This window comes from Larus michahellis, chromosome 5 (assembly GCF_964199755.1).
Source record: "Larus michahellis chromosome 5, bLarMic1.1, whole genome shotgun sequence".
In the NCBI taxonomy this organism is placed as follows: Eukaryota; Metazoa; Chordata; class Aves; order Charadriiformes; family Laridae; genus Larus; species Larus michahellis.
The window spans coordinates 74,160,959-74,188,404 of record NC_133900.1 but is presented as its reverse complement, the minus strand read 5'-3'; the positions used below and the strand labels follow the sequence as shown (position 1 = coordinate 74,188,404).

The 27,446-nt window shown below is 41.1% G+C and overlaps 2 protein-coding genes across 2 annotated transcripts in view; both read left to right on the top strand.

The window, feature by feature from the left end:
• Positions 1–2,662, top strand: part of TEC (tec protein tyrosine kinase) — a 54,526-nt gene extending 51,864 nt beyond the window's left edge. The window contains exon 18 of the mRNA XM_074588003.1: positions 1,547–2,662. Coding sequence (XP_074444104.1) covers positions 1,547–1,624 — 78 coding nt within the window. The 3' untranslated portion in view covers positions 1,625–2,662. The remainder of the gene's footprint in view (positions 1–1,546) is intronic.
• A 1,753-nt stretch (positions 2,663–4,415) lies between these two features.
• On the top strand, positions 4,416–25,720 carry LOC141744047 (tyrosine-protein kinase TXK-like). The gene is made up of 15 exons (XM_074589261.1): positions 4,416–4,523; positions 10,740–10,797; positions 11,033–11,135; positions 11,950–12,155; positions 13,485–13,550; positions 14,243–14,297; positions 15,112–15,191; positions 16,557–16,684; positions 17,125–17,199; positions 18,156–18,327; positions 19,053–19,269; positions 20,240–20,304; positions 22,872–22,990; positions 23,421–23,578; positions 24,592–25,720. Exons 1-15 carry the CDS (start codon positions 4,460–4,462, stop codon positions 24,658–24,660), a joined length of 1,635 nt encoding a protein of 544 aa, XP_074445362.1. The 5' UTR covers positions 4,416–4,459; the 3' UTR covers positions 24,661–25,720.
• The last annotated feature ends 1,726 nt before the right edge of the window (positions 25,721–27,446 follow it).

Below are 27,446 nucleotides of genomic sequence, written 5' to 3'. Positions count from 1 at the left end.
TGGAAATAGAGGTTAACTTGCAGTTGAATCTAAATACAGATCCCAGTGTTTATAAAGAAAAATAACAGTACGCTGTACTGTTAATCTTCTGAACCCAGAAAGATACTGACTGCACAGTTTCCAAAAGGGTCAAAGGGGCAGCAAACCCAAATTTAATACTTTATCAATCAACTAAATCAGTATAAAACATTTTTTGTAGTATTAAAGCAGAAAGTCTCGAAGAGGATAAGTGCGTTTAATGAGATGCCTGTAACTTTGAGAGAGCAATCGAGGAAACCAGGAATGGAAAGAGCGACATGACTTATTTCTAGTTAGTCTTTGCCACAGGGGGTGCTGGGAAAAAAACCTGCTCTTTTCCAGTAATAAAGATGACATACTGTCTGATGCTTGTCTTGGAGGACAACGTGCTGGAACAGAGAGCTATTAGTCATCAAACCAACTGGTGGAGATCTAAAACTTAGAAAGCAGTTGGTTTCCGCAGCAAAAAATACATTAAAAAGACCAGTGCCCTGGAGGGCCGCGGAATGGCAAATACGTCTGTAGTTCAAAAAAAGCTATTCACAGGAGCCCGCATACTACAGATCGTAAAATTTTGTTTGTGCCTGGTAACCTGCTGGAAATGGTCATTAAGATGGAATAATAAATTACCTGGAAGATAAGAAGTCGTTTGTTACCGCTCTTTGAATATTAATATGTATTTATAGGGTTTATATGAACATCAGTGAAATTGATTAAAAATGTATTGATTTCATCAGGGGTTATTAACAATAAAATCTAAGCAGTCATCATGTGGGAGAGAATCTTTGTGATTCGCAAACAGGACATAAGTAATGGCAAGATACTGTCAGTGTTTGTCATAAAATATGATTAACTGTAGGCACCTCAGTCCTCATCTAATAATTTTATTAATGACTTGTAGAGGAACGTGAATACTGAGGCTTCAAAATTCAGCAGGTGATACAAATCTAATTGGGCTGATAAATGGAGGAATAGTGCAAGTTACCCAGACATTCAGAAGATGCTAAATTAACTGTGTCAGTAACACCAGCGAAGACACTACCTCAGTTTATTGCCGTAATTAAACAAAAGAAACAGGATGTTATGACACATGAGGAACTGTATGGAAAATAAATACAGTAGATGAAGAGTGCTGTTGCGTAAATCTGATGCAGTCTCATTTTGGAGTCCAAAAAATAATGCTGAAGAGGCTTCAGAGAATGACACTGAAAGTTCTTAGGAGCGTGAACAACTTGCATAAAGAAAGAGGCAATGAGGAGAAAAACGGAAAAGTGTAGCACTGTGGAAAATAATTAATTATATGAAGAGCGTAGCCCAGCAACATCTATTAAGGCTTTTTCAAAACATAAAAAAGGTGACACTTACTGAAATTAAACATCTAAAACCTACACAAGGAAATATTTTTGCGTCTCACATTTAATGAAATGGTGAAGTCATTGCCACAGAATGATATCGAGACCAATAATTTATCAAAATCAACACACCTTTATTGCTTTCTGATCACAGTGGTGCGTGCTTTTATTTTTAGAAACCAGAGGGACGCCCGACTTTTGAAGACTTGCTTCACATAATCATTGACATTGCCGAGGGTGAAGATGCTTTCTGAAAAAAAAGCCAGCAGCAGCACAAGTACAGAAGGCACTTTCCAGAGACGTGGCTTCACCATTTCTTTTTAAAGGCTTGATTCTGTAAGCTGCTGGAGGCTGCTAAATGGCATGGGGAGCCTGTAACATCTGATCTGCCTCGACAGGAGGAGAGTTCTACGTGATGTTAGGAAATGAGGACGGTATCTTCAGCAATAGTAACTGTCTGTACTTTCTCTGAGAAGTCAGCGTTGCAGAGCGGGCAAGTTGAGCTCTTTATGGAGGAAGAGAGAACGTGGCCAAAGCCCAAGAGCTTCATTTGCCTTTACTGGGTTGGGTTCATGTATATACAGTCCACAGTTTCTGAGTTTCTCTTTACACAGGCAGTAGTATTAGTAGTGATTTGCATGCTTAAAAATTGAAGGTATCTATAAAACGCTATTTACTGACATTGAAATCTTTCCAGAGATTCTCCAGAAACATTCTTTTTCTTCGTTGATGGGTGTTTCCTGACACATCAAGAACACAAAACGTGTCTCTCTTGTTTGCACATAATAGGTTGTTAACAGCAGTCTTCAGTTTAGTGTAACACTCAAAAAGCTTTGCTTCAGACCTGAGTCGTGATATGCCCCAAGCGATTCCGTGCTGTTTGGTCAACCAGAGACCTCCCACGGTTAGTTTTGATGTTACTTGTGAAAAATAAGTCCCAGATTCAGCACGACGGGCTGTCAGTGTACCATAGTACCTTGTTTTGGATTAATTATAAAATAATTTATATGCTGTATGTATTGTAAATACATAAATTCCATGCATTTATTTATATAAAGTGTGTTTTCTTCTTGAAATTTTCAAGTACAAGTTTGTCCTACCTTCACTTACATCCGCAGCTCGACCCATGGGGTTGTAAATGAAAGAAAGTACACTCTCAAGTGTGTTTAAGGAGGGCTCCCCTTTCTGTCTGTCATCTGTACGTACAGTGATCTAACCTTTCTGTTCGTAACAGAAAATGTCATGCTACGTGTGTACGTAAATAAACCGAATGTTAACTATTGTTTGGAACCAACTAATGCGTTGCCAGTAATTTACTGTCAGTGCATCATAAGCCAAAACTGATTGTTCATGTGAACATGGTGTTATGATAGCCTATGGATATCTGTGCGTATACACACTCGATACTAAATATATATAGTAGTATGAATATATATTTAACTGAATTTGGCCATGATGAAATGTTCAGTGCAGAAATGCCTGAACTCTTTCGAAGTGACACGCTCTGTCCCCTCTGCTGGAGGCCAATGTCTCCGCAGCCTTGCTGAAGCCTGTCTCAATTAACCTGACTTTGTGCTGGTGGATGTGAGCAGTATTTGCACTTCAGTTTTGCTGTAGCTGTTTCTTAGTAACTCTGTTACATCTTTTCTTTTTCTTTCATTACTTGTGCCCTTGTGCCATGTGTAATAGAAAATAGATTGCACAGAAACGTCTTTTTTTAATTTTTTTTTCCAAATAGGCAGAAAGGAGTATGGTGAAGTTTATTTCCAATCAAGCTAGCTATAGTTACCTTTAATACATTCCATCATTTCTGCATTTGAGTAATTTCTGTAATCAGTTTTGGAGATGCTTAGATCCTTGCACTGCTTTGTCTAAATCGTTGTAATCAAAAGGAGAAAGCCTTTTGTTTCTTGGAAGGAAGGCTTTCCTTTTCTCATGCTATTTCATTGAAAAGTTACAGGCTGTCAGAAAAGGTTTAAATGTCTACTTCCTTTTTCTTAATGATGAAGTCTCAGAAGATTATCGCGACAATGGAAACCAACCTCTCAAAGTGTTGTGTCCAAACCGCTACCTAATCCATACCAACCGCATGTATTGCTAACGGGGAAAACCTGGGGTTTTCTACCTGTGGTAGGAAAAGGAACATGGAAGATCTAAGGCTAGCCGAGTTCATCTTTCCTTCCCTAACTGCTCCTTTGCACCCCAGGTTCTCAGTGGAGACCCTGCAAAGTACGGTATTGCCAACACTTTTGACACTACGTTACGAGGAATACTGCGGTAATGTTTCCCTTTAAACACAAATGAAGCATAAGGGAAAATCAGGAGATTAATAGTTTCCAATGAACCTTATGCCTGTTTCTATAAATTATGTGTTTATTATTAATTTAGATTATAAAATGCACCCTAACTCCTGACTTTTGGCAGTGGTTTCCTCCTTGAGGTGGGTGCTTTGAATCCAAGCCCTTGGGCCTGCCTCTTCCCAATACCTGAGGATAATTTCTGCATACCTGCCCTTGGGCTTGTTACTTACTTAGGATGCCAGGAACTGTGAGGCACCTAGTTTTTAGATGAAAGTATTTTTGTAGTTGAATGTAGCCTTAGATGGTTAATTTTGGAGAGGAGCAGAACACTTCTGGGGGCAGCTGTCTTGCTGACTCTCCTGATGTCTTCAAAGACAGGTTGAAATACTGCACCGTCGTTTCTCCTGGATGAGTTTACTCATCCTTAAGCAATTGCAATCCTTCTTCCCCTTTTTATTATTACTGAATTTTTCAAGTGTTGGGGGTCAAAAATGTATCTGAACAGAACCAAATGTTGTGATATACGTTTGCTGTACTTTTTTCCTTTTTTAAAAAAGAAATATTTAGCCCTACTGATTACAGTTTAATAATTTTTTTTGTAAAATGTGTCTTTGATACTAGGAAGTCACTTTTTTTTCTTTTAAACATGTCAGATTAGTCGATTTTGGGTGTCTTTTTTTTCTTTGTATTAAAAAAAGGTAAGTAGGCGGGGTCAAGCAGTATTTGTGGTTTACCGTGTTTCATGTCAGAGTGAAGAGCTCAGCTAGGGCTGTTTTACTGTCACAACTGATGAAGAGAGCTTTGCATTTTCATTTGAATATAAGTGGACAACCAGACATGATTCTTTCTACCTGTAAGTAAACCGGGCCGCATATGTTGATCTTGCAGGTTTGTTTTGTGCAGCAGCACTGTACTTAGCAAATAAGCTATTTAAATATTGCCATAAAAATACTAACCAGCTTTCTCTTGCACTGCTCAAGTGATCTCTCTTCAGACTGCTTGTCTTGACTTTCAAAATTACTGCATGGATATGAATCTGTCGTATAGATGGATTCTACTTTTGCATATAGACAGGGAGATATTCCCACATACTGTCCTTAAAAGCATGCGCAGCATAGACGTGAATAAAATGTTTGGTAGAACTAGAGCTGTCTTTCCTACAGAGCAGAATTAACTCACAGGAAAGACAGAAAGCCTCAGCGTGGACATGTAAGAACGTGTCTTTTAAAGTATTTTTAGAGGCAAACTATACTGTGCCTTTCTACTAGAGTATTATTTTTCTAGTACTGTTGAAAACTGACAGACACACCAGATCAGGAGGCGTATCCTGTGTTACAGTAAAGATCTGGGTTTGATGGGTGAAGCTGAATTTTTAGTGTTGAACACAGTTCACCTGCTGCCACGCTGCAAGAGCAAGAACTTCTTGCAAAACATGCTAGGAGAGTGAAAGTCTTGGACATTGACTATGGCGCTTTCAAAATTAGTAGCGCTTTGAGAAACAGTGAATCAGAAAGAAATTCAAGCCAAGAAACGTATGAAATAATAAAATGACAAGATGAAAACTATAAAAATTAATCTCTAACTTGTTGCTTTTATCTTTGATGCTACTTCCCCAAGTCTGTAAATTAGAGTGAGTTCTAACTGAAGATAGGAGGAAGACTGCACACACAAAGGAGTATGAATTGGCCACCTATACAGGCAATATTATCAACCCAAAGCGTACTGCTGGGTGTTGTGGGACTTTATCAGACTGCTTCTTGGCAGCAATGGACCATCTCAATGGACCATCTCAAAGGACATCTCACTAAGGCTTCTCTGTTTTCCTGGGACTATCTTTCAGCTTCTCAAGCAAACGGCTGCTCCTGACAGCTGACCAATCTTTTCCTTCTTCCTCTAGCATCCCATCTGCTCCGTTATCCACAGATAGATTTGTATTCAGGCCCCTAAGTTGGTTATCAAAATGTCAGCTGCAAATTTTTAGGCTGAGTATTTGTCAGGCTAGCTTCAGCACCTGGTTCCTAGTGTTTCCAGTTCGTCCACATGCTTCTCTAGCCATGGTGTCTTTTCTCGTTTCAAAACTGTGCATGCGAAAAGGTCTGATTTGGGGCATCAGAATTTGATAGGCTATCATGGCTCTGCGCTAGTGTTGGGATTCATGTTTGTTAACGTGTCACCAGGGAGATAATATGACACTGTTTTAAAAACAAGTGTCTTCCTCCTAATATAGTCATTTCCAGAAAGGAAAAAACAAGAACGGTGAAATGGGATACATTTTCTTGTTCCTGTGTTAAATTATTTGTAGAATTAGCTGAACTCTGTCTAAGGTTGCAAGCTTTCATCAGCAATTGGAAAAATTAAATTCTCCGCACAATTGTAGAAGGAAGACAGCAAAGTCTAGAGTCGACAGCCATGATTTCATGATTTAAAATCAGGAAGAAATATTTAAAACAATGAGTAAATTCTGAGAAACTATTTTAAATTTCCTATTTGCATTTTAAAAGATAGCAATTTTTTTGTTTGGGTTTTTTTTGGCATTAAAATGCGGGGGTTTAAAAATTAGTATTATTATTTCTTAGTTTGCCTGCTGGCTGATGAATAGAAAAGAAGAGAAAGGAAGGAAGAGCCCGAGTCAGAGGAGGGGGTGTGTGGCCGTGAGAAGCTTCAGGCAGGAAACGCGGGCTTCCTGTCGGGCTGCACCGAGCGTTGCTGTGGCACCTGGAGGCAGCCCTGGCTGTAAACATCTTCCCCGGCCGCGAGCAGAAGAGCAAGTTTAATCAAATTATTCATTCAGCGTATCAAAGCTTTCACCGTTTGCAGGGTTGGCCAAGTCTTTCTACAACGGCATCGCAGAGCAGCTTCGGGCCTTTCTGGAGCGAGTTATGAATCATAGAATTATAGAATCATAGAGGTGTTAGGGTTGGAAGGGACCTTAAAGATCATCTAGTTCCAACCCCCCCTGCCACGGGCAGGGACACCTCCCACTAGATCAGGTTGCTCAGAGCCCCATCCAGCCTGGCCTTGAACACCTCCAGGGATGTGGCTTCCACCACCTCTCTGGGCAACCTGTTCCAGTGTCTCACCACCCTCATGGTGAAGAACTTCTCCCTAACTTCCAGTCTGAATTGACCCATCTCTAGTTTTAATCCATTCCCTCTAGTCCTACCATTACCCGACGTCCTAAAAAGTCCCTCACCAGGTTTCTTGTAGGCCCCCTTAAGATACTGGTGGGCCACTATAAGGTCTCCTCGGAGCCTTCTTTTCTCCAGACTGAACAACCCCAGCTCCCTCAGCCTGTCCTCATGGGAGAGGTGCTCCAGCCCTCTGATCATCCTCATGGCCCTTCTCTGGACACGTTCCAGCACGTCCATATCTTTCTTGTAGTAGGGGCTCCAGAATTGGATGCAGTACAAACAATGTGATTTTAATCAGGGGGAGAAAAAGTGTTGTGCGAGAAGCTCACCAGTGACTAGGGAGGATGTAAAATGCATAGATCAATACATAGGTGTTTGCTTGAGATGCTGAAATTCCAATCTGTCAGGTTGAAACTTCCTGACTTAATTCAGTTTAACTAAAGCAGGACTTAGCTCCGCAGAACTTTCTTTGTCTGCATTCCTTGATAATGTTTCGCAGCAGACCTGACCTGAAAAATTTCCAAACAGAAATTAACAGTTTACACTGCTATAATTTATGCTTTTATTAATTTCTATTGAGTTAATTCCACAAGTGTGGAACTCTAGGAGTAACGTATGGACACAAGAACTTCAGAAGCAATGAGGCTGCCGAGAACAGATGGGTGAAGACAGGTTTGTTTTCAAAAAGAGGTGGAAATGCTCATCTTTAGGATGATAAATATCTGCTGGACTGATAGGCTGTGATTTGACACTTAAAATGCTCCAATAAGGAGAATAAGGAGAAGCAAACTGCGGAACTGTGCAAAGTTTGTGCTGCTCAGGACCCAGCAGTTCAGTTCAGCATGGCCCATGGCCTCAGTCTAATCGGAGTCTTCCCTTTGGGCCTGCAGAACTTGGTCAAATTTTGTGATCTGTAATTGGTTACATGTTCTAGCCTTGGAAAAAATCGTTCACCAAATGAGGCACATGTCCCAGGAAGCCCTCTAATTAAACCTTTAACCAACACCTTTTCTGTGGCTCTACGGACAGGACAAGACACTAAATACTTGATATCGTATATGCTTGGGATGTGTTAAAAATCATCACATACATTCATTTATTGCTAATTGCTTTTAGCACAGAAAAGGGAGGGTCTGACATGTAAAGCATCCATTAACAGAGCAAGCCTGAAATTCACTGAAGGCAAAAAGGATTCCTGAGCTTATGCTATACATTTATTCAAATAGCTGAGCTCATAAAGAAAAGCAAGGCAGAATTGCATGTCCATAACATCCTTCTGAACCCCTCACTTTCATGCTAACAGACACATCTTTAAAATCTTCTTAGAAGATCATTCTTACGTCACATTGAAACTCCACAGCGCTGCTTCTAAATATTTCTGGTAAGCGGTCTGTAAGGAGAGCAAATCGTCTAATGAGGAATAGTACATTTAATTAGACTAGGTGGTTTAATCAGAAGTAGACAAGCTTTCAAATGTTATATTCCTTTTTGCACATCACTAAATACTTTATAAACATCAATTAAACTTCATGGCACTGTCTGAAGGAAAAGAAACCCAAGAATTTTTTCACCCATGGTGTTGACGCTTTATGAAACACAAAAGTGATTCTAAAAAGAAATGGAAACCTAACACAGCCTAGGTCAGGAGACAAACACTATTCCTTCCCAAGATATTTGGGAAGGTTTGGTAAGTAGCATGTAATTTTAAACCACCCTTTTTCTAATGCCTCAGAAGACAGTACCTGCAAGACCATACTGTTGTGCAATATGCTTCCTAGGCGCTAATTAATATTGCCTCAGAGACACTCACTCCTTAACGCCGTGACATTATTTTACTCTTGAATGTTTGGGGTTTTTTTGAGGGAACAAAAAAGCAATGGTAATAAACCAGAAATAATTCCCAGCCGACTTTTGAAAGGTGATTTTCATCCCAAGCTTGCTCTCACCTGGAACATTAATAATCTCAACCCTGTAGCAAAACAATGCCAGAGAGCATGTTCAGGCAAACTCCAGCCACCAGAGTTGTAAACCGATGAGGGACAGTTTAATGTACACTGGAAAATTATGCAGCAAATGGATTGCATTGCCCCTATCTTTTCAGCCTGGTTTCTTTAAAGAAAATCGTCAGTGTCAACTGGCTTGGGTTTTTGTAATCGCTGCATTTTGCATAGCCGTCAGTGGAAACTTTTATCAAACAGTTGATAGTGTCTTCTGATTAATGTAGGCTCGTCAGCTTCCTACATGATAGGTTCTTCACAGGATGCAACAGTCTAAGGGAAATTGCCCCACGACTTTCAAGATAAATACTCTAACCAAAACACATACGAGGCAGGTCTCTTCCTCTTCCAGTTAAGAACTAGTTTTGGTCTTATCTTTCTGACATCTGACGTTCTCCCATCTTTTATTTATTAGTGCAAGATTTGCTAAAATAGGTACCTTCATAGAGAAAATAATTTCATTTTCATTGTGTAGTAAGGGTGCTTAATATTTTGAGTGCTAGGATGCATACTCTGAGCACACTTGGCTGAAACATTTGTAACAGGCATTGGCAAACGGTCTTACAGAGCACCAGAAGGGACATCCTATTTATTCTAGGCTGGATTAAGTCATTGGGATCAACAAGCCAAAAATGCCATCAGAGAAAAACAAATGAAGTGGAAGACACTGGTGGGAGAAAGATATACCTTGTGAAAGATAAAACGACAAAATACCAAGACCTAGGGTATGTCAATATTTCAAATAACTTTCTGAGGCTTCTTTTTGTACTGTGACCTCTGTGGCAGAGAAAACTCAGGACGCATTGGAGTGGGATATAAAGTTTATTTTCTGTCAGTGCAGCTGAATATGCTCTGTGTGCCTGGCTCTCATGCTTCCTAAAGAGAGCGTACATCCTACCCGAGAGCCTGAGCCCGGCCCGCTGGTGCTGCTGCCCTCCCACCCACCCACCGGTGATGCATGACGGTGAGAGGGTTCAGGGAGCCGACCCAGCGGAGAGCGGTTCCCCACAGGTTTAGCGTCCCGTCTCGCTTGGCCGGAGATGAGACGAGCAGCAGTGCAGGGGGGAAAGGGGCCGGGACTATAGCTGCCACAGCTCGGCTGAAACTGCTGTGCCAACACAAGTTGGGGAAAGTAGGTCTCAGACTGAGTAGAAATGGACCAGAGCGGATGTCAACCATTTATTTACCTTGTTCAGACCTCCTTAATGCCTTCCGGCCTACTTAATACCGTATCCTCTCTGCTGCTTATACAAGATATATTAGATTGATTTCTCTCTAAATATATGATGTCTGTGATGATGTGTCCAATGTATTTTTTCCTCAGGATTATCAACCACTTGACACCTAAGTGTGAGGCACATCTTTTGTTAGCACTTTAAACCTGGGCATACATTATATTAACGGCTGCAACAGAAAAATCAGTATTAATTAGAAGAATTTAATGTAGCATGTCTCTAATAAACCCCACAATAAGAAAAAGCTTGTCATGCAAGTGTGGGTTTGTATTTGGCTTGAATGATCTAAAAAGTATGTCATCGCTGAAGGGAACGGTTCTTCACCTCCTGTCCCTGATGATGTTCTCATCCCCTTCATTGCACTAGTCAGAGCTTGCACAGGACGGTGCCATCAGTCAGATTGGTACTGATCTGGCTGACAAGGTCTTTCTTTTCCTTTCTGATTTAGTGAGCCAATTTAACTCCTTGCATTGCCTCATAATTGATAAGACATTGTAAGGGAGACAGTGGGAGCAAATAAATGGGGCAGCAGAAAAGGTCTGCTGTCTTTGGTGGATACAGATTGAGCCTTAGTGATTTTCGAGATATCCCACAGTAAGAGAGAGATAGTAATGGGTCTAAGCACATACGGTAGTCCTTAATTCTGTAAGTTTTGTAAACAAACAAACAGGAACACTGCAAATATGGGCAATGTTCTCATTCACAGATCACACCATCCAGTCTGTTTTCTGCTGCTGCTGCTGCTGCTGCACAGTGCAAAAAAGGTAAGTGAAATGCTTAAGCTTTTCAGCAGTTAGGATGATAAACATATCTATGTATAAAGGACTTTTAAAAATCCATGTGTTTTCAACAGAACTGCTAATTGCACAGAAGTTTAAAGAAGCTCTACCCTGCATATCCCTAATATGAAGGAAGGCATATATATCCATGAATTAATATTTGTATGTGAATATTTATAGATACGTATTCACACAAATACTTCATGTTTTTCAAAATCAGAGCAATGAGAACAAAAATGAACCTGGACCCTGGTACCGGCCTGGTGACCCAGTACTCAGCCTCACAACCAGACATTTCCTATGGTTCTGCTTGGAAGTGCAAGGTAAGGAATGTTTTGGCAGGTGAAAAAGAGAGAACTGGGGTGATGTGCCATATGGTGGCTCAGTACCGCAACGAGCAGAGGAGTAACTAACTCTTGAGCATGTAAGGTGCTTCATTGCATAAAAATGATAGAGTTAAGGTATCTGAAGATTCATACTGATGTAAATACGGGGTCACAGTGGGGTCTCCCGAGCTCTCTGTCATGGACAGGGTGGTTCCTTCACCCACTTCTGGGTTCGGGTGATGGAGGTGGGAAGGGTGGGACTGCCCGGTTGGGCAGATACAAGCTCGCCTTGCTCAGCTGGCATATGAAACATCCACCTCACTTTTACTAGATCTAAGTCGAATAATCCGAGCTTTCAAAGCATAACCAAGTGCAAAGCTAGAACCTAACCTGATGCAAAAATAAATGATTCTGTTCCTACCAATTTGCTAAGAAAGTCTGCAGTGCCCTCCATGTTAATTCTCAAAATAAATGATCAAATTTACAGACATTGTAACTCCACTGATTTCAATGCTGCTCTGCCTTTACCCCAGCTGAGGACTTGTCCCAGCCTCCATACCACACAGAAGCCAAGGTAGATGGCTTGTTTCTTGTTCACTGTACTTTCCATTGTCATTTTGGCTTCTACACCAAACTACTCAAATGTAAGTCTTGCTTTTTTCACAAGTGATGAGGTGATAGTGCTTTACAAGGGGAAGTAATGACCATGATGAGTTCCTTTTAGTTACTGAGATTGTATAATAGCAGGGGAATTAAGCAAGTAATAGTAGGGAGAAAAGACTAATTATGAAAGATACTTTTTTTTCACTAGCGTAAGAGGCAAATGCAGTTAAAGAACAAGCCGTTACCTCCTCTACCTGCTGAGGCCTTGGAAGACTACACAAAAAATCCCAGAGTTATTGCACTCTATGACTTTTTTGCTAGAGGACCTTCGGATTTACCACTCAAGAAGTCAGAAGAATACATTATCCTCGAACAGTATGATCCCCACTGGTGGAAGGCAAGAGACCAACATGGGTAAGAGAGCGGGCACCTATTTCGGTCTCCCTACACAGAAAGAACAAAAACTAAAACAACCCCTGTGAAAGCAGGCAGATAGAATGAGACATGTGCAACAATTTAGGGGTGGGTTTGAAAGTGTTCAGCTATGTATGAGGCACATGGATTGAGCAGGCAGACTTTCGGCAGCGTTTGGTGCCCCAGAAATGGCTAGGGAATCTAGAATGTGTTGAGATTTCAAAGTCCTAGACTCAGCAATGTCCCGAGCAACATAAGGGCATTTGGGGACCATGTGAATCACTGGGCTCTGAGCCATGCGCAAATCCACCTTTCCATACTTCAAGTTCTTTACAATGCAGTGTATATGTGTAAACACTTCATAAAGACCATAGAGATTATTAAGACGTGTGCCTGAAACAATATCCATGAACCAAAATTCCTGGATGTTTTAGAGAACTAGGTAACTTCAGTTAGGATCCTTTCCACATCTAGGTTTGTTTCATGTCATTTCCCCTTTCTCCTTTGCATTTTCTCAGTGTATCCTGTACTGTCATACTGGGAATGGTTATATGCTATGTAACTGTCTCCTTGTCATTCAGATTTCTCCTTTAAATACTTTTAAATGCTTTTTCTGAACTCATATTTGTAGTTAGAGCCCACTGGATTATTATTCTGTGTATGCATGCAAGCACACACTTTACACTTTATATACTTTACACACTTTACACACTTTTCACTTAAACCGAAATGCTTTATATAGTTACAAGGTTAGCAATGAAGAAAATGGCTTCGGATTCAGAAGAAATGTCATTTTTTTCTAAATTTTCTTGTGATTTGACTTGAAAATTTTCATTAATGTGATGCTCTCAGCACTCTATAAATATCCTATCCCAGCTGACTTACTCATTTCAGTAGCCATCCACAGTTGTGGGTCAGAAAGATTGTGCCTGGGATGAAAGGAGCAAGACTTCCGTTCAATTCCCACGTTGGGATTTAGTATCTAATGACATAGCCAATAGTATAAATAACCTTTATAGATCAACAAAAGGAAGATGCATATCTTAATCCTATTAATATTACACAATATACTACAAGAGAATCATAGAATCATTTAGGTTGGAAACGAACTTTAAGATCATCGAGTCCAACCATTAACCTAACATTGCCAAAACCGCCACTAAACCATGTCCCTCCCTCAGCACCACGTCTACATACGTGTTTTAAATACCTCCAGGGATGGTGACTCAGCTGCTTTCCTGGGCAGCCTGTTCCAATGCTTGATGACCCTTTCGGTGAAGAAATTTTTCCTAATAGCCAATCTAAACTACACTCAATATGTCATTTCAGGAATGAAGGTCTAATTCCCAGCAACTATGTTACCGAGAACAAGAAAAGTAATTTAGAAACATATGAGTAAGTATCCTTGAAAATGATAATTGCACTTTATTTTCTAAAAATGGTTTGGAGTGATACATTAAGTGCTTGATCCTTCAGTCTTTGTTAGACGTGAACAGATGTTTATTGAAAGCTCTATTTTTTTTTGTTACTCTTAGAACGAAATAACCATTTTGATTTTTAACTATTTGGTCAGGGAGTGTAACATGAAGTTACAAACACCAAGTATTTAAACAAGATTCATTTGCATAAATCATAATGTCAGAATCCAGATGTTTCCTATTTCTGTAGGCTCACTACATAATGTTTCTATATTCTGATCTCTTCCTGTTGTGAACACATAATTAATTGATGAGAAGCTAATTCTGATTACTTCAACCTAATTTACTGGAGAGAAGAGTAAAATTCTGCAAAATTCTAGAGAAGGGAGGCTTGACGCAGCAAGCGGGACTGTAAAATGCATCACAGTTTGGTGTAACTGTTTTTTGGGTTTTCTTTTGTTCTAGGTCATATTTAATCACACTGAATGGGGAAAAGAGTTGTTATATTTACAGTGGTCTCATAAAGTCATTCCAAATTAAGAGATGCTTATATACAATGCTAGTTCTATTTGGGTTTTTGGACTGTGAAGATGGATTACTTTTGTGAAACAGAGCAAGAATTAATTTTTACCGGCTGAAATTAAAGGACAGGTTATCTTCTTGTTGCAGGTGGTACTGCAAAAACATAAACAGAAGCCAGGCAGAACTTCTCTTGTGCCAGAAGGTAACTCAGTATTTTCAAAGAGCTAACGATATCTAGAAAGATCTATCAGTAGAGGCATCAAGACCGTTACCACAGTCAAATCCAAAACTGCTTGGTATGCAGTCAGAGAGAGAGAGTACTTTAAAATAAAAAGGCTTTCTGGGGTGAGCATACGGTGCAGACTATTCAGACTTGACAGAGTTTTAAGTTGTATCCCCAGCAAATTCAATGTAGATTTTCCATACTAGATAAATTGAATCACATGTGGTTTACTGTGCTTGTCTTTTGTACAAAACGCTGAAGACTGAAATCTGCGCAGTAAGGAAGTTAGCGAGGCGGCAGAGCTTAACAAAACCCCTGCATCTTCCTTATGTATAGAGCAAACAACCCTTATTGCATTCTACTCCTTATCAGTTACCAACGTGCCCAACTCCGTTAAACTCATTAGGTCTTTGCTCAAGAACTAACACAGGGCTTGGGCAAGACAGACCAGAGAAGAACATCCCAGATAGAACTGGTTTACAGTATTTTATTCTAGTGATATGTACCACTTGATTTTTTAATAAATCAAAACATTTTTGCTACTTCACACTGAAGAGTATAATTGACCTAAATTATTTAACTCCAAGAAAATGCCTGGCACTTAGTATTTTCCCGTGGTTAATTCTGGTCTGCTATCTACCTAGTTATTAATTCCCATTGTCCACTGCTTTATCGCTCTCCCAAGTAGTCATAGGTGTTCCACAGAATTTGGTAATCAGCTGCAAGTCCTACCTGAAGGGAGGACTATCCAAGCTTAAAAGCAGAAAATAACTCCACTTGTATTTCTTTTCAGGCCAAAGAAGGTGCGTTTGTTGTCAGAGATTCAAGCCAACAGGGACTTCTTACGCTGTCCATGTATTCGCAAGCCAAAGGGTGAGTTGCTCTGCATGGGTAGGGTTTGAATCAAGAGGTGATGGAAGAGCTTTCCCCAAAGTCCGCAGGCGAAGTGGGTAGGTTGGGCATGTGGTGCACAGGAGCGGGGAACCACCGGTTCATGAAGAGTTAATTACCCCAATGTGCAAAAATGTTGATGGTGGGCAGTGGATCTGGGAGTCAGGGTGCAAATGCCCTGGCAAGACAAGATGAACTGCACTCATTGAAATGGCCAAAGAATCTGCTGTGAAAGCTGTGCATCCCACCCATGTAATGCAGGCAATAAGACTTTGCATTCGCATCTTCTTGCCTCTCTTCCTACATGAAGTGCCATGGCCACCACACCATGCTGCCACAGCCTTCGGCTGCCACACCGAGCTGCTTCCCTTCTCCGCAAGCTCTGTGCACTGTAAATTCATCCCGGACTCTGCTGCCCCCAGGGTTCTCCTGTTTTCCTCCTAAAATCACCTCACCTACTCACTGTGCAGTCCTACTTCTTTTGCTGGAAGACTGCCACAGGACTCGCTTTTCCACCACATCAGTCGCAGTCACCTACAGCGCTGACCTATCCCTTCCCGAGCGTCCTTATACCCCTCCTCCCCCAGCCCCCCTACATCCTCCTGCATCGGTGGCATCTGCTTTCCTTCTCTCCCTCTTAGAGGAAGCCAGAGGCGAGAGGAGCAAAGCAAAGGCATCGCTGCTACCACCACCCTCTTCGTCTCTCCCTCCCCTCCTCAGAAAGGTGGGACTACCCCTGTGGTGGGACAGCCTGACGATTGCAGTAGGGTACCAACCTCCAGCAACTACCTCCAGCCTGAAACGCAAACCTAACTTCTTCATTTTGAAAGTCCCAGAGAGCAGGGGTAGATGGGCAGCAAGATGTACAGAAAGCAAGAAAGACAGATAGTGTGGAGAAACACAGAAAAGTAAACATATCAAGTAAAAGCTCCAATGAGAAGCCTTTTGAGAAGCAGAACGGAAAATGTAAACTCACAGTATACATGAATATGTTTTAACTTTTGGGGGACATTTAGGTAATGAAGAGCATTTTAATTTTAAAAGCTTAGATTCAAATAAGGATTGAATTAGGAGGAACATCTGTTAAACACTACGGTTATTTCTTATGGATGCAACGATACTTGTGCAATAAAGAACATTGTGCAATATCTCCCAAAGTTGGGAGAGACACAAGGAGTCTTCTTTTTTTTTCCTGAAACACTATCCCAGCCACACATTGCCATTTCAGGTTGAGAATTGTACCCCAGGTTTTCTGAGTTTTCTGTCATTTCTTTCAAAGTGAAATTTAATCAGATTTATAGTACAAATTACTTTTATTGAAAATCATAATCCTTTTTTTGATTTCAGAAGTCATAATGGAGATATTCGACATTATCAAATTAAGAAAAACCACTTGGGACAATATTATGTAGCAGAAAAATATCTCTTTTCATCTGTTCCGGAACTCATCGAGTATCATCAACACAATGCTGCAGGTAACGCGTGTAAGCAGATGAGGTTTTAACACTGATGATTTGAAACTCCTCAGGACTTTGGGAGACTGGAAATCACTCTTCCTCTAATACTTTCTTTATAAGAAGAGACACAACTTTTTTTATTGCTGATTAATTCAAATATGTCTATCATCCTTTCTGCCAAAGTCATAGCTGTAGTGTGCATATACCATAGGGGAAGTGAAACTACCAAACTCATCTACATGTATTAAATGAATTTACCTGCTCTGTATTCTCTTGGTTCATATTTGACTCAATGGGACTTGTATGAAAAAGTAACTTCAAGAAAAAGTAACTTCAGGAAATAAGAAATGTATGTGAGATTCCAAATATTTTTGTTTGAGAAGAGATATGATATAGCATACTTACGGAGTAAAATGGAGTAATCGGTCAACAGAATATTGTTGCTTTGTCCCCTACAGGCCTTATCACTCGTCTCCGACATCCAATTGGATCAGATGGATGTTCTTCACCAGCAACAGCAGGATTTAGTTATGGTAAATTTTTTATCTTCTTTTGGTGGTGATTTAAATATCTGCCTAGGCAAGAGTTCCAATCACATTCACACAGCTAAAAATTAAGTTGTATCTGTGAAATTTCCAAGAAACACATAAACAGCTGCATATTCACCAGAAACAGACACTCATTTCACAGAATCACAGAATTTCCTCGTTAGGTGTCAGTACTGAATGAGACAGATGACTCGAGTCCTTCTGTTCAGCGACTGTTGCGGTTCTGTTACGACACCATTTCAGAGCTATCTGGACTTTTCTAAGCAGGCCTAAGACTCAAATATACATTTAATAGCTTTTCAAAGGCTATTTGATTTATTGAAATGCTTCGGAAATTGAAATTAATATTATTTATGGGGAAGATTTTCCTTGTCAGTTCTGCAAGTTTTAGAAATAAGAATGAAATCTTACACAGTATTAGAAAACAAGCAATAAATGCCACTTTTGTGTATATGGATCAGGAAGTCCATCATCTGGCTGATGATGGGAACCTCCAAAATCGTGTATCTTTCCTGTGAATGCTTCAATTAATCTCAAGGCTTAATATTCTGAAGGGCAGAACTATTGTGGTTATTACAATAGAAGCAGCCAGTAACTCTTTCTGTAGCAACACTACCCATCCAGAACTGGTTGAGTTCAACATCACATATGATAATGCCAAAAAAGTTCTCATATGTAATCAAAGCTAAACACTTGTGTTATCTTCAAGCCTCAGACACTCCTACATTAAGCAATTTAAACACTAATCACGTTCTACAAGCTGTAAAATAAATATTCACATATAAAAACATATATGAGCATGTGGGAATTTTCAGATGTTTAAAGCTCATGCTATAGATGATGAACAATTGTGATGTTTTGCAAATAGCAAAGCATGTCTGCTGGAGCACGGCTCAGGAAAGCTGACCTGACTGTTGTAACATTTTGGGTTGCTTTTGTAGAGGAGTGGGAATTAAACCCATCTGAACTGACGTTCATGAAAGAACTTGGACGTGGGCAGTTTGGAGTCGTTCAGCTGGGCAAATGGAAAGCAACCATCAAGGTTGCCATCAAAACAATCAATGAAGGTGCAATGTCCGAAGATGATTTCATCGAGGAGGCCAAAGTGATGATGTAAGTACAAAAGCTATTATATCTGACAGTTGTCATTGAGATGACCAAGAAATAAACATAACCTGATTCCATTTAAAACAGACAAACCAGTTTGAGGGGAATAGTGGATGTGCAGGACAGAAAGGCTGATATAAAGGACTGAACTGGACTGACACAGATGCTTGCTGCACCCATCGCCAGACTCTTTGTTTAGAGCATGCACTGCTTTGAGCTGTGGAGCTCGATGGGGAGCAAATGTGCTGAGAAATAAAGGTGCTCCTGCAACTATTCTTTCATCCATCATTCAGTGCCTCTAGAACCACTGGCAGAGCTCATACCTAATGAAAGCTTTTGAGAAACTATATTACCATTTCTGCTAATTTTGTAAATTAGGGAAGTATCCAGACCAGCTCTTGGCACAGGCCAGAGAAGAAGAACCCTTGCAGGGTCATGTCCGCTGCCTGAAAGGGAGGCATAACTAGACCTTTCCATTTCACAGCATGCAAATCAAGCTTTGCATTCACTGCATTTATATAACTGATGAACAGTTATGAATTTAAAGAGCGCACTTTTTTGAGGAAATTGTAGGCAGAAATGTGTTAGATGGTGGGACAACTCTGAGGCCAGTTGAACCGAATGCTGTTTATCAAGTATGGAAAGTATTTTTCAAAACCATCATAAGAATCAAAGGTCTAGTCACCTGCTAAGGACAAATGCTAGCCTGTCTAAAATGCGATTTTAAACAGGAAACTCTCCCACCCGAAGCTGGTCCAGCTTTATGGAGTGTGCACACACCACAAGCCTCTCTATGTTGTGACCGAATTCATGGAAAACGGCTGCCTGCTCAACTACCTTCGGCAGAGGCGAGGGAAACTCGGCAGAGACATGCTGCTGAGCATGTGCCAGGATGTGTGCGAAGGGATGGAATACCTGGAAAGAAATAGCTTTATTCACCGTGATTTAGTAAGTACAATAGGCTTTCTGAAGTTCTTGGTAAATATTGGCAGTATAGAACACGCCACTGCATTTCATAGCACACTAACGTGTCCCGTAAGACTTCAGCCCTGCAGGATCTAATAAGCCAATAGTGTTTTCCAGCTTCTAAACCAAAACTTTTCAGCTGCTCTTTTGTCTCTGAGCAGCTGGAAAAACTCCTTGATAATTGAGAGAAGTCAGAAAAAAATGGGATATTAGCACGGAGCAGGCAGGTGTTAGGACATCCCAATACAAAAGTATCATGCAGTGATCACAACACAACCGAAATCACAGCAATACAAAACATCAGCAACAATGAGGGTAATTTTTTTAAAACTCAAAATCTTTTTCTATCTACATATTTTCTGCTCCCTACTGCCTTACCTTGATGCCGGGATATCTGGGTGGCTTTTCTGCCCTACCCTTCATACACAGGGAACCACAGGAGAGGAGCTTGTTTCCTTACTCCCTGCTCTTTGTTCAATGCCCAGTTCCGGATGCAGAGAGGAAATCCTCCTGCTCTCCTCCCTAGTTGGCCGAAGAAAGGTAAAATCTTGAAAATTTCCAAAGAGTTCCTGATTTCTGTAATGAAAAAGTCACTTGACATTTTTAAAAATTCACACTGAGTGTCCTAATGCTAGTGTTCAGGAAGACATCTGCTTGGATAACTAGACTCTGCAGCCTAAAATTTCTTTCACCATGCAGGAATATGTAAAAATCTTGCAACTCATACTACATGCATTCAAGCTGATATATGCCATGTATGTGTAACTACACAGTAGTGAAATGTGTTCACTGACTCAGAGCCAGAAATTCACTTCGATTTTTGAGCAAGACACTCATCTCCTTTTAGAATATAAACAGTATGAGCTGAAACAAAAATAATGAGCTGCTGTATTTTTCTTAAAAGAAACAGCTTTAGCTCAGGTTTCAGATATGTTTCTCTCATTTTCCCCAGGCTGCAAGAAACTGTTTAGTCAACGCTGAGCACATCGTTAAAGTATCCGACTTCGGCATGGCAAGGTACGAGGCCATTGACGCAGGTTTCATGAGTACCTATTCTCAGCCAGCTGCAGCATGACCTTGAGTTAACCTCGTCATTTGCTTTGCTGATTTGGGGAATCCCACTGAGGTCAATTTTTGAATTCTGATGAAAATTGTGATGTTTTTTCACTGTTGTACCGTGAACTGGATGTCGTGTCCTCCTCTTGCTATTGATGAGTGTAAGACAAAGTGCCAGGTAAGCTTCAGAAGTGTTTATGGGCAGAGAAATTCCCAGGGTGCACAGGGCTGCCAGAAGCTTGGAGAAACAATTTTCCCAACTTCTCTGAGCAGCGAGGAGGACAAAAAGTCCCTAGGGACAGACTGGGGTGCTGGTGCTGACCTTTAGAGGTGGCAGCGGCTGAGTAGGTGGGGAAGGAGTCAGGGAGGACCAGCAGGGCGGGCAGGAAGTGAAATGTGCGCTGCTCTAGCAGGGAAGTGGTTTTTCTGTTAATGAGAGACCAGACAAAGACAGAATCATAGAATGGTTTGGGTTGGAAGGGACCTTAAAGATCATGTAGTTCCAACCCCCCTGCCATGGGCAGGGACACCTCCCACTAGACCAGACTGCTCAAAGCTGCATCCAGCCTGGCCTTGAACACTTCCAGGGACGGGGCATTGACAACTTCCCTGGGCAACCTGTGCCAGTGTCTCATCACCCTCACAGGGGTTTCTTCCTGACATCTAATCTACATCTCCCCTCTTTCAGTTTAAAATCATTACCCCTTGTCCTATCACTACACTCTGATAAGAAGTCCCTCCCCATCTCTCCTGTAGGCTCCTTCAGGTTCTGGAAGAGGCTATAAGGTCTCCCTGGAGACTTCTCTTCTCCAGGCTGAACAACGCCAACTCTCTCAGCCTGTCTTCACAGGAGAGGTGCTCCAGACCTTTGATCATCTCTGTGGCCTCTTCTGGGCTTGGACATGGAGAAAGAGAGCAAAATGCACTCCAGCAAGCACAGGCCAGGGAAGTGTAGCTCTGCCCTCACAGACTTCCCCAGAAGATGTGCTATGTTTCATAGCTGAGTTGACCGAATGACCCACTGCTACCCAATGGGGTTGTCTCACTCTTTTCTTCTTTCCCCCCGCAAGCCCGGCCCAAAGCTCTCCACTTCTGTGTTTTACTGCTGGGTCAGTAGACCGAATTGGCATGCTTTAGAGGCAGACAAGCTTGGAAAGGAGTGTGTGGCTCTGAGCAGGAGATGGTGGTGACAATCACCACATGGCTGCAAGTCATTAGATCAGCACAGCTGTGGAGCTTACCTTTCCTTTTGGTTTCCCCTCCTATTTCTAGCCTAAGGATTCCAGCACCTCAGCAGTTCATAACTAAATACTTCTTTTTCCAAAGGCCGTCCTACACGATGGCAGTGCCCACTGGTTGCACTGCTCCCCAAAAGGGTAAGGTCAGTATCAGGGGTCTGGACTCATCCAAACGCACCAGAAAACACAGTTAGAGACCAAAGGGCTGCCAGGGTCTGGTCTGAGAGTAATGGACCTGAATGGCTCACTGCTGCCAAAAAAAGCAGAGACCAGTGGTGTGGCTGTAGGACAGGCACTCACTCTACTGGGGAGACCATGAAGAGGTGACGGGAACACAACTTAATCATTCAGAGCTCACACAACTGTCACTACTGGTTAAATTTCCTGTTATTCCGTTCCTACTATTATTTCCTATGTTTCTTATCCAATAACCTCTCGTGATTCTCTGCCTGCACCAAAATAAGAAAGGGAGGCAAAGAAATTATTTTCTCTCAGTGTGACCTCCTTTAGAATGTGCTTTCAGAGGTGCCAATGCATGATGCCTTCGGTGAGAACAAACGTGTAGTGCACATCTGTCATCTGCTCAGGACCATTAATACTGGGAAAATGTGCACAGAGCTTGTATGTATGTAGGGGTCAGTCTAGTAGCCATTTAAAATTTTGCCCTATAAATGCCTGCATCGGGCACATAATTTCATTGTAACTGGGAGGTCTGCTCCTATAAGCTTGGGCAAAGAAAATTACTTTTCCAGTGCACCTGCGAGAGCTGTTGCCTTGTATATGATCGGCATTTCTTTCAGTGTTGCTTCTGTAAAAATGTGCCAGATACTACACCTGTGAAGTTGGGCAGTTAGAAGCGTAGCCCTCTCCCAGCAGCGTTGGGGTACAACAAGTGGTTGAAAAGGTGGGCTCTTTTTTAAAAAGAGACAATAATTATTTATTGCTGCTGTTTTTCCTGCCCATGGTGTAGGGATCTTATCTATCAATATAGACTCAGAAGATGACAATAACAAACATCCTGTCGGTCTTACAGATGATATTAAAATGTTTTATTCTGACATACTTCTCATGGACAGTTCAAATCATTCGTTTAAACAGAAATCTCTTTAAGTGCTTAGCTTCCAGTGTGGGTATCTGTGTGCATTTCATATCAAATTAGTGATGTAATTTCTTTGTTTCTAAATTGACACTGTATTTTCATAGAATTATAAACCATCTATGGAAATGTTGCTGGAACTGCTCACCCTTTAACTATTATTAAAATATATGCTGTTTCCTGTTCTTCTTTAGGTATGTCATTGATGACGAATACATCAGCTCTTCAGGTGCCAAGTTTCCAGTCAAATGGTCATCTCCCGAAGTCTTTCATTTCAAAAAATATAGCAGCAAATCAGATGTCTGGTCATTTGGTGAGTTGATTAGGTGAACGTGCAACTACTGATGTGACTTAAGAAAGTGTAACTTTTTACTGATGGTACCTATCTTAAGCTTGAGTCCTTCCCCTTTTTCAAATCTTGCCTATATTGGACAAGTATGATTTTTAACAGAAAGGCTCTGTGCCTAAATATTAGATTTCGACTGAAATGTGCATTCTTAGTACATCTCCATTAGCCAAATGTATATTCACCTCTGTTTCACAGACCACCACCGTAGCTGACTTAAGAGAGAGCAGAATTGTATCAGTTGAAAATGGTTTTGGTAGTCAGTTCAGCTCAGATTGCCCGTCTTTTCATGCAATCCACAAAAAAATCAAGAGTGGGTCTTGTGCTTCTAATGCCATTAAATGGCTTGTGAGTTTGGGGTTTTTGTTTTGTTCTAAATGTTTTGGTTCACTTCTAGGTGTACTGATGTGGGAAGTTTTCACAGAAGGCAAAATGCCTTTTGAAAGCAAGTCAAATTCTGAAGTTGTCCGTGAGATTTCTCAGGGTAACCGACTTTATCGACCCCATTTGGCATCCTATACCGTGTACAAAGTCATGTACAGCTGCTGGCACGAGGTTTGTTGCCCTTTTTTGTGATAACCTGAAGACATTTGTGTACAAAGTGGGTCTACCCACTAAATGTGGATTTTAAATCCTTTTCTTCAGGGTACATCTGCACATCACTACAGTTCCTAGGCTGCTCCCCTTCCACCCTCTCCACTCCGATTTAGTACTTGAGGCTCTTTCTCCATTTCTACAGCAACTATTTCTTTCCATCTTGGTATCAAAACATTGATTTCACCAACTTCTCCATCTGAGCAATCCCATAAGGTCCCTCCTTCTGTAGTGTCTCAGGAAGTGAATCTTCAATTTTAAATAGAAAGTACTTTCAGAAGAGCTTTGTGTGCGATGCTTTCATGTAAATAGGCAGGCATAGACTGAGAATATCTGGGGTACCCTGCTGCTACCATTGCCTCCTTTATCCCACCTCTCCTTTCTTGCCCATCTTTTAACTCTATATGACATTTTTAGACCCAGAGTTAAAAAAAGCTTGAGAGACCGAAACCTAAACTGCATCTTGCTTGCTCGCTTACTGCAAACATCCATCGGGATGCCAGCCTGCGGAGAGAGGATGGGGAAGAAGTTCTCTCTTCCCCTGACAGCCATCAGCCAGGAGGTTGTTCCATGTTCAGCTGCAATACATCAAATGATACAACAGCTGAGATCCTTTTTCACCAGGTCCAGGAAACATTCCTGGGCATCACGGTTTCCTGAGATGTAGTGTTTTCCAGTGATCCGTTGCAAGGGAGAAATCCTATAAGAATTCTGGTCCAGAACTGAAATAAAGTTTAGGAACACTTGGAAAAGTTGCTGTGCTCACACTGCTCGTGTCATGAAGAACAGATGATTTTTTTTCCTCTCGAATTATAAGCTTGATCTTTTCTCCTGTATTAATAAAATAAAATGTAATTTTTAAGTGGTAGCTCATAGATACTTCTGAAGTACCTATCGTACTACCATCTTCTGAAGTCTGGTACTGTAACTGATCACTCTGCTAATATAAATTTATCCTCTGCTTTTCCTTTCAGAAACCTGAAGGACGTCCTACTTTTGCAGAGTTAATAGAGACCCTCACAGATATAACAGAGATGGGATAATGGGCGCTTTTACGTGAATGTTTTACTGAAAGGTTATCATTAAGCATGTCAGTAACGTAGCCGATAAAGAAAACCTCAGCCTTTTGCAGCAGTCTCCACTTAAACTGCAGTACCAACACCCTACATACTGAAGCAGCTGTTCAGGCTTGGCCTAATTTTTACTCATTTGAGAAAGATACCTCAGCAGACTGGTTCGGGACTCTCAAGGCTCTGTTTTCATCATTAGGGAAAAAAATCTGTCTGGAAAGAAGTAACCAAGCTTACTTACCATACAGGCCTTTTTATTTATTCTTTTTGTCAGAGCTACACTAATTCCTGTAACAATATTATTAAATTATTCGGTACCAAATATGACTCGCGCACTGGGGAATACTGATTGGAAGCAGCAATTAATGATGGAGGTACCTCTGCTAAAGCTCTAGCTAGGTCACGTTTAAAGGCAAGCCCTTTTGCTGCGAAGCATGCAGCACTGAAGCAACGGAGCAGCCTTTCAGAAGGGGCATCAAGCGAAGTCCCAACCGCCGGAGCAGCACCCACGCGTGTGGAGAAAGACGGGCAGAGGCAGCAAAGGGAGCAGTCGTCATTTAGCAGCTCCCAAGTCACAACTCAGCCGCTGGAAAGGTTGAGCATCCCTGAAACATTTTAAACCTGCGTGGCAACTTAAGGCGCCTTCTCTACCGATTCTGTATAAAAGAAGGGGAGTGAGGATTATTTTATCCAAACCTCTCCCACAATTTTCCAGTATCGTCTCCCACTTCTTGCCTGCTGCTGCCGACTCAAACGCCCACACTCGCCGTAGTCCTCCCCTTGCAAGCACCCAGAATGGTTACTGGGACACGTTAAAGCTGACGGTAAAATAAAGTGCTTTGAATTAGTCTAGCTCACATGGATCCTGTGATACCTGACACGGACAACCCTACTTCTTATGTTATTATTCACTTTTAATTTTAAATCTGAACTTTGGTCGACACAAATATATTCTAGAGAAGAAAAAAGGCAGATGCAGTTAATAGTTGTGTAATATAAAATAGCCAGACCATTACAAATAAATAGGTTCTTTAAAATATGTGACTGCATTGTGAATTATTTATAGGTAAATACATCATTATATTTAGTTTTATAGCACTTTGTAGACAAAATATGTAAAATACTAACTAAAAATGATTGAGTTCTGCACAATTTAACTTTTCATTTCCAAATTTAAAAAATAACTGTAACAGTAAAATGAAATATAACAATCATCCCAAGACTTGACTTTCCAGAAGATGATGGCATCTCTGGGTCAAATTCACTCCTGGCATTTAATTATTCATCTTTACTGCAATAGTACTTTGATAGTTATCATCCCTTCGGGAAGGAAGTTGTTAGTCATATTGTTTGAACATTCAGGAGTAGCTTTAAACACACTTTTAAGGCATTTCTACTTCAAGTGAAGCTTGATATCCCTATCGTTTCATATGATCTGCTAGAAGAATTGCCACCAACTGATGTCACTGTTTAATTTTACAATTGACTCATTTATGAGCATTCAGTTCCTTATCAGACCTATGACTAAATACAGATCTATCCAACACAGTACACACGTCGAGATCACTGCAACTTTATGCCCAGGTCTCAGAAGCGCAAGGCTTTTCAGCAGATGACGCGCTACAAATACGAAATTCAAACTGTCTCTGCAGTATCAAAGTACGTGGTGACTTTGAATAATGTATGAGGCATCTTTTTCTAATAGCTCTCGTAAAACTGGTTTTGCCACATTTATTACTGCAAGTTAATATGTAATACACCACAGAACCGTGCAATAAAAAACTCCGGCAGGTTTATGTACTCAAAGCACCCTGCAAATCACCATTTCACTGAGTTGCCCCATGGTGAATACGCATCCATCCTTGAAACACGTTCGCCTAATACACAGAGTCACTAAGGCTTGCCCACCAAGCCTTCAACTTCTCAGTATAATCCTTCTGTAGGCTGCTTTGGGAAAATTATGAATAGGCTGTTATTAACACTCTGATGTAGAAAAATTTAACAGCTGCTATCATCGGGCTGACAGTAAATAAATGAAAAGGCACCGGAACGTGCTTCAGAGTCAGTGTTCAATCAGCAACAATAAAGGTCTACAGGACAAAGGTCAGGTATGTACAGCACATTGACTTACCAGAACAGCTACACCCATAAATAAAGACTAAGTAGGCCACCTTAAACCTCACGGTGTCTCTCAGCTTAGCCCAAACTCTAACCATATTCAAACAGGCAAAAATTAAAGTACTTAGATGTGTGAACAGTGACTGCCACCCATGTCACTGAACGCAGAGAGGCACATGTGGGCAAACAGACGTCTGCTACCTGTGTGCTAAGACAGAGACCTGGAAGAGCAGTAAAGGCTAGGAGACACTGTCACACCTCCGTACAGGGAATGTCTGGTCAAAGGCTGCACGAGCACTCAGCGTTTGTAGAAATTCAGCTGATGTGTCCTGATCAATCACCAGAAAACTTGCAGCAAGTCGGTAGTATGTATAGGAGGAAAACCAGCGGAATTCCCAGCTTCTGTGCACAAGTCGTTTAGGATACGCTCTTCTCTATAAAAAAGCCACATTGTCAATAAACTGGAATGTATTTTCTGAAAGCGAAACGTCTTCCCTCATTAAAAGTACTCCTGGCAAGCAACACAGATCAATTACTTGTGTGTAAATGTCTGGCGACGTTTATCTCCAGTGCCATTTGGTTTTCAGACCAACTTTCCTTCCCCCCACTATAAACTTTCACAAACAGGGAGGCCCCGCAGA

What these genes read in the sequence shown, in the direction of transcription:
- LOC141744047 (XM_074589261.1), top strand. Translation starts at nt 4,460, where the DNA reads ATGAAGAGAGCTTTGCATTTTCATTTGAATATAAGTGGACAACCAGAC. An exon ending in AGTAATTTAGAAACATATGA is followed by an intron (nt 13,551 to 14,242) that starts GTAAGTATCCTT and finishes TTCTTGTTGCAG; the next exon opens with GTGGTACTGCAAAAACATAA. An exon ending in TCCGACTTCGGCATGGCAAG is followed by an intron (nt 20,305 to 22,871) that starts GTACGAGGCCAT and finishes GTTCTTCTTTAG; the next exon opens with GTATGTCATTGATGACGAAT.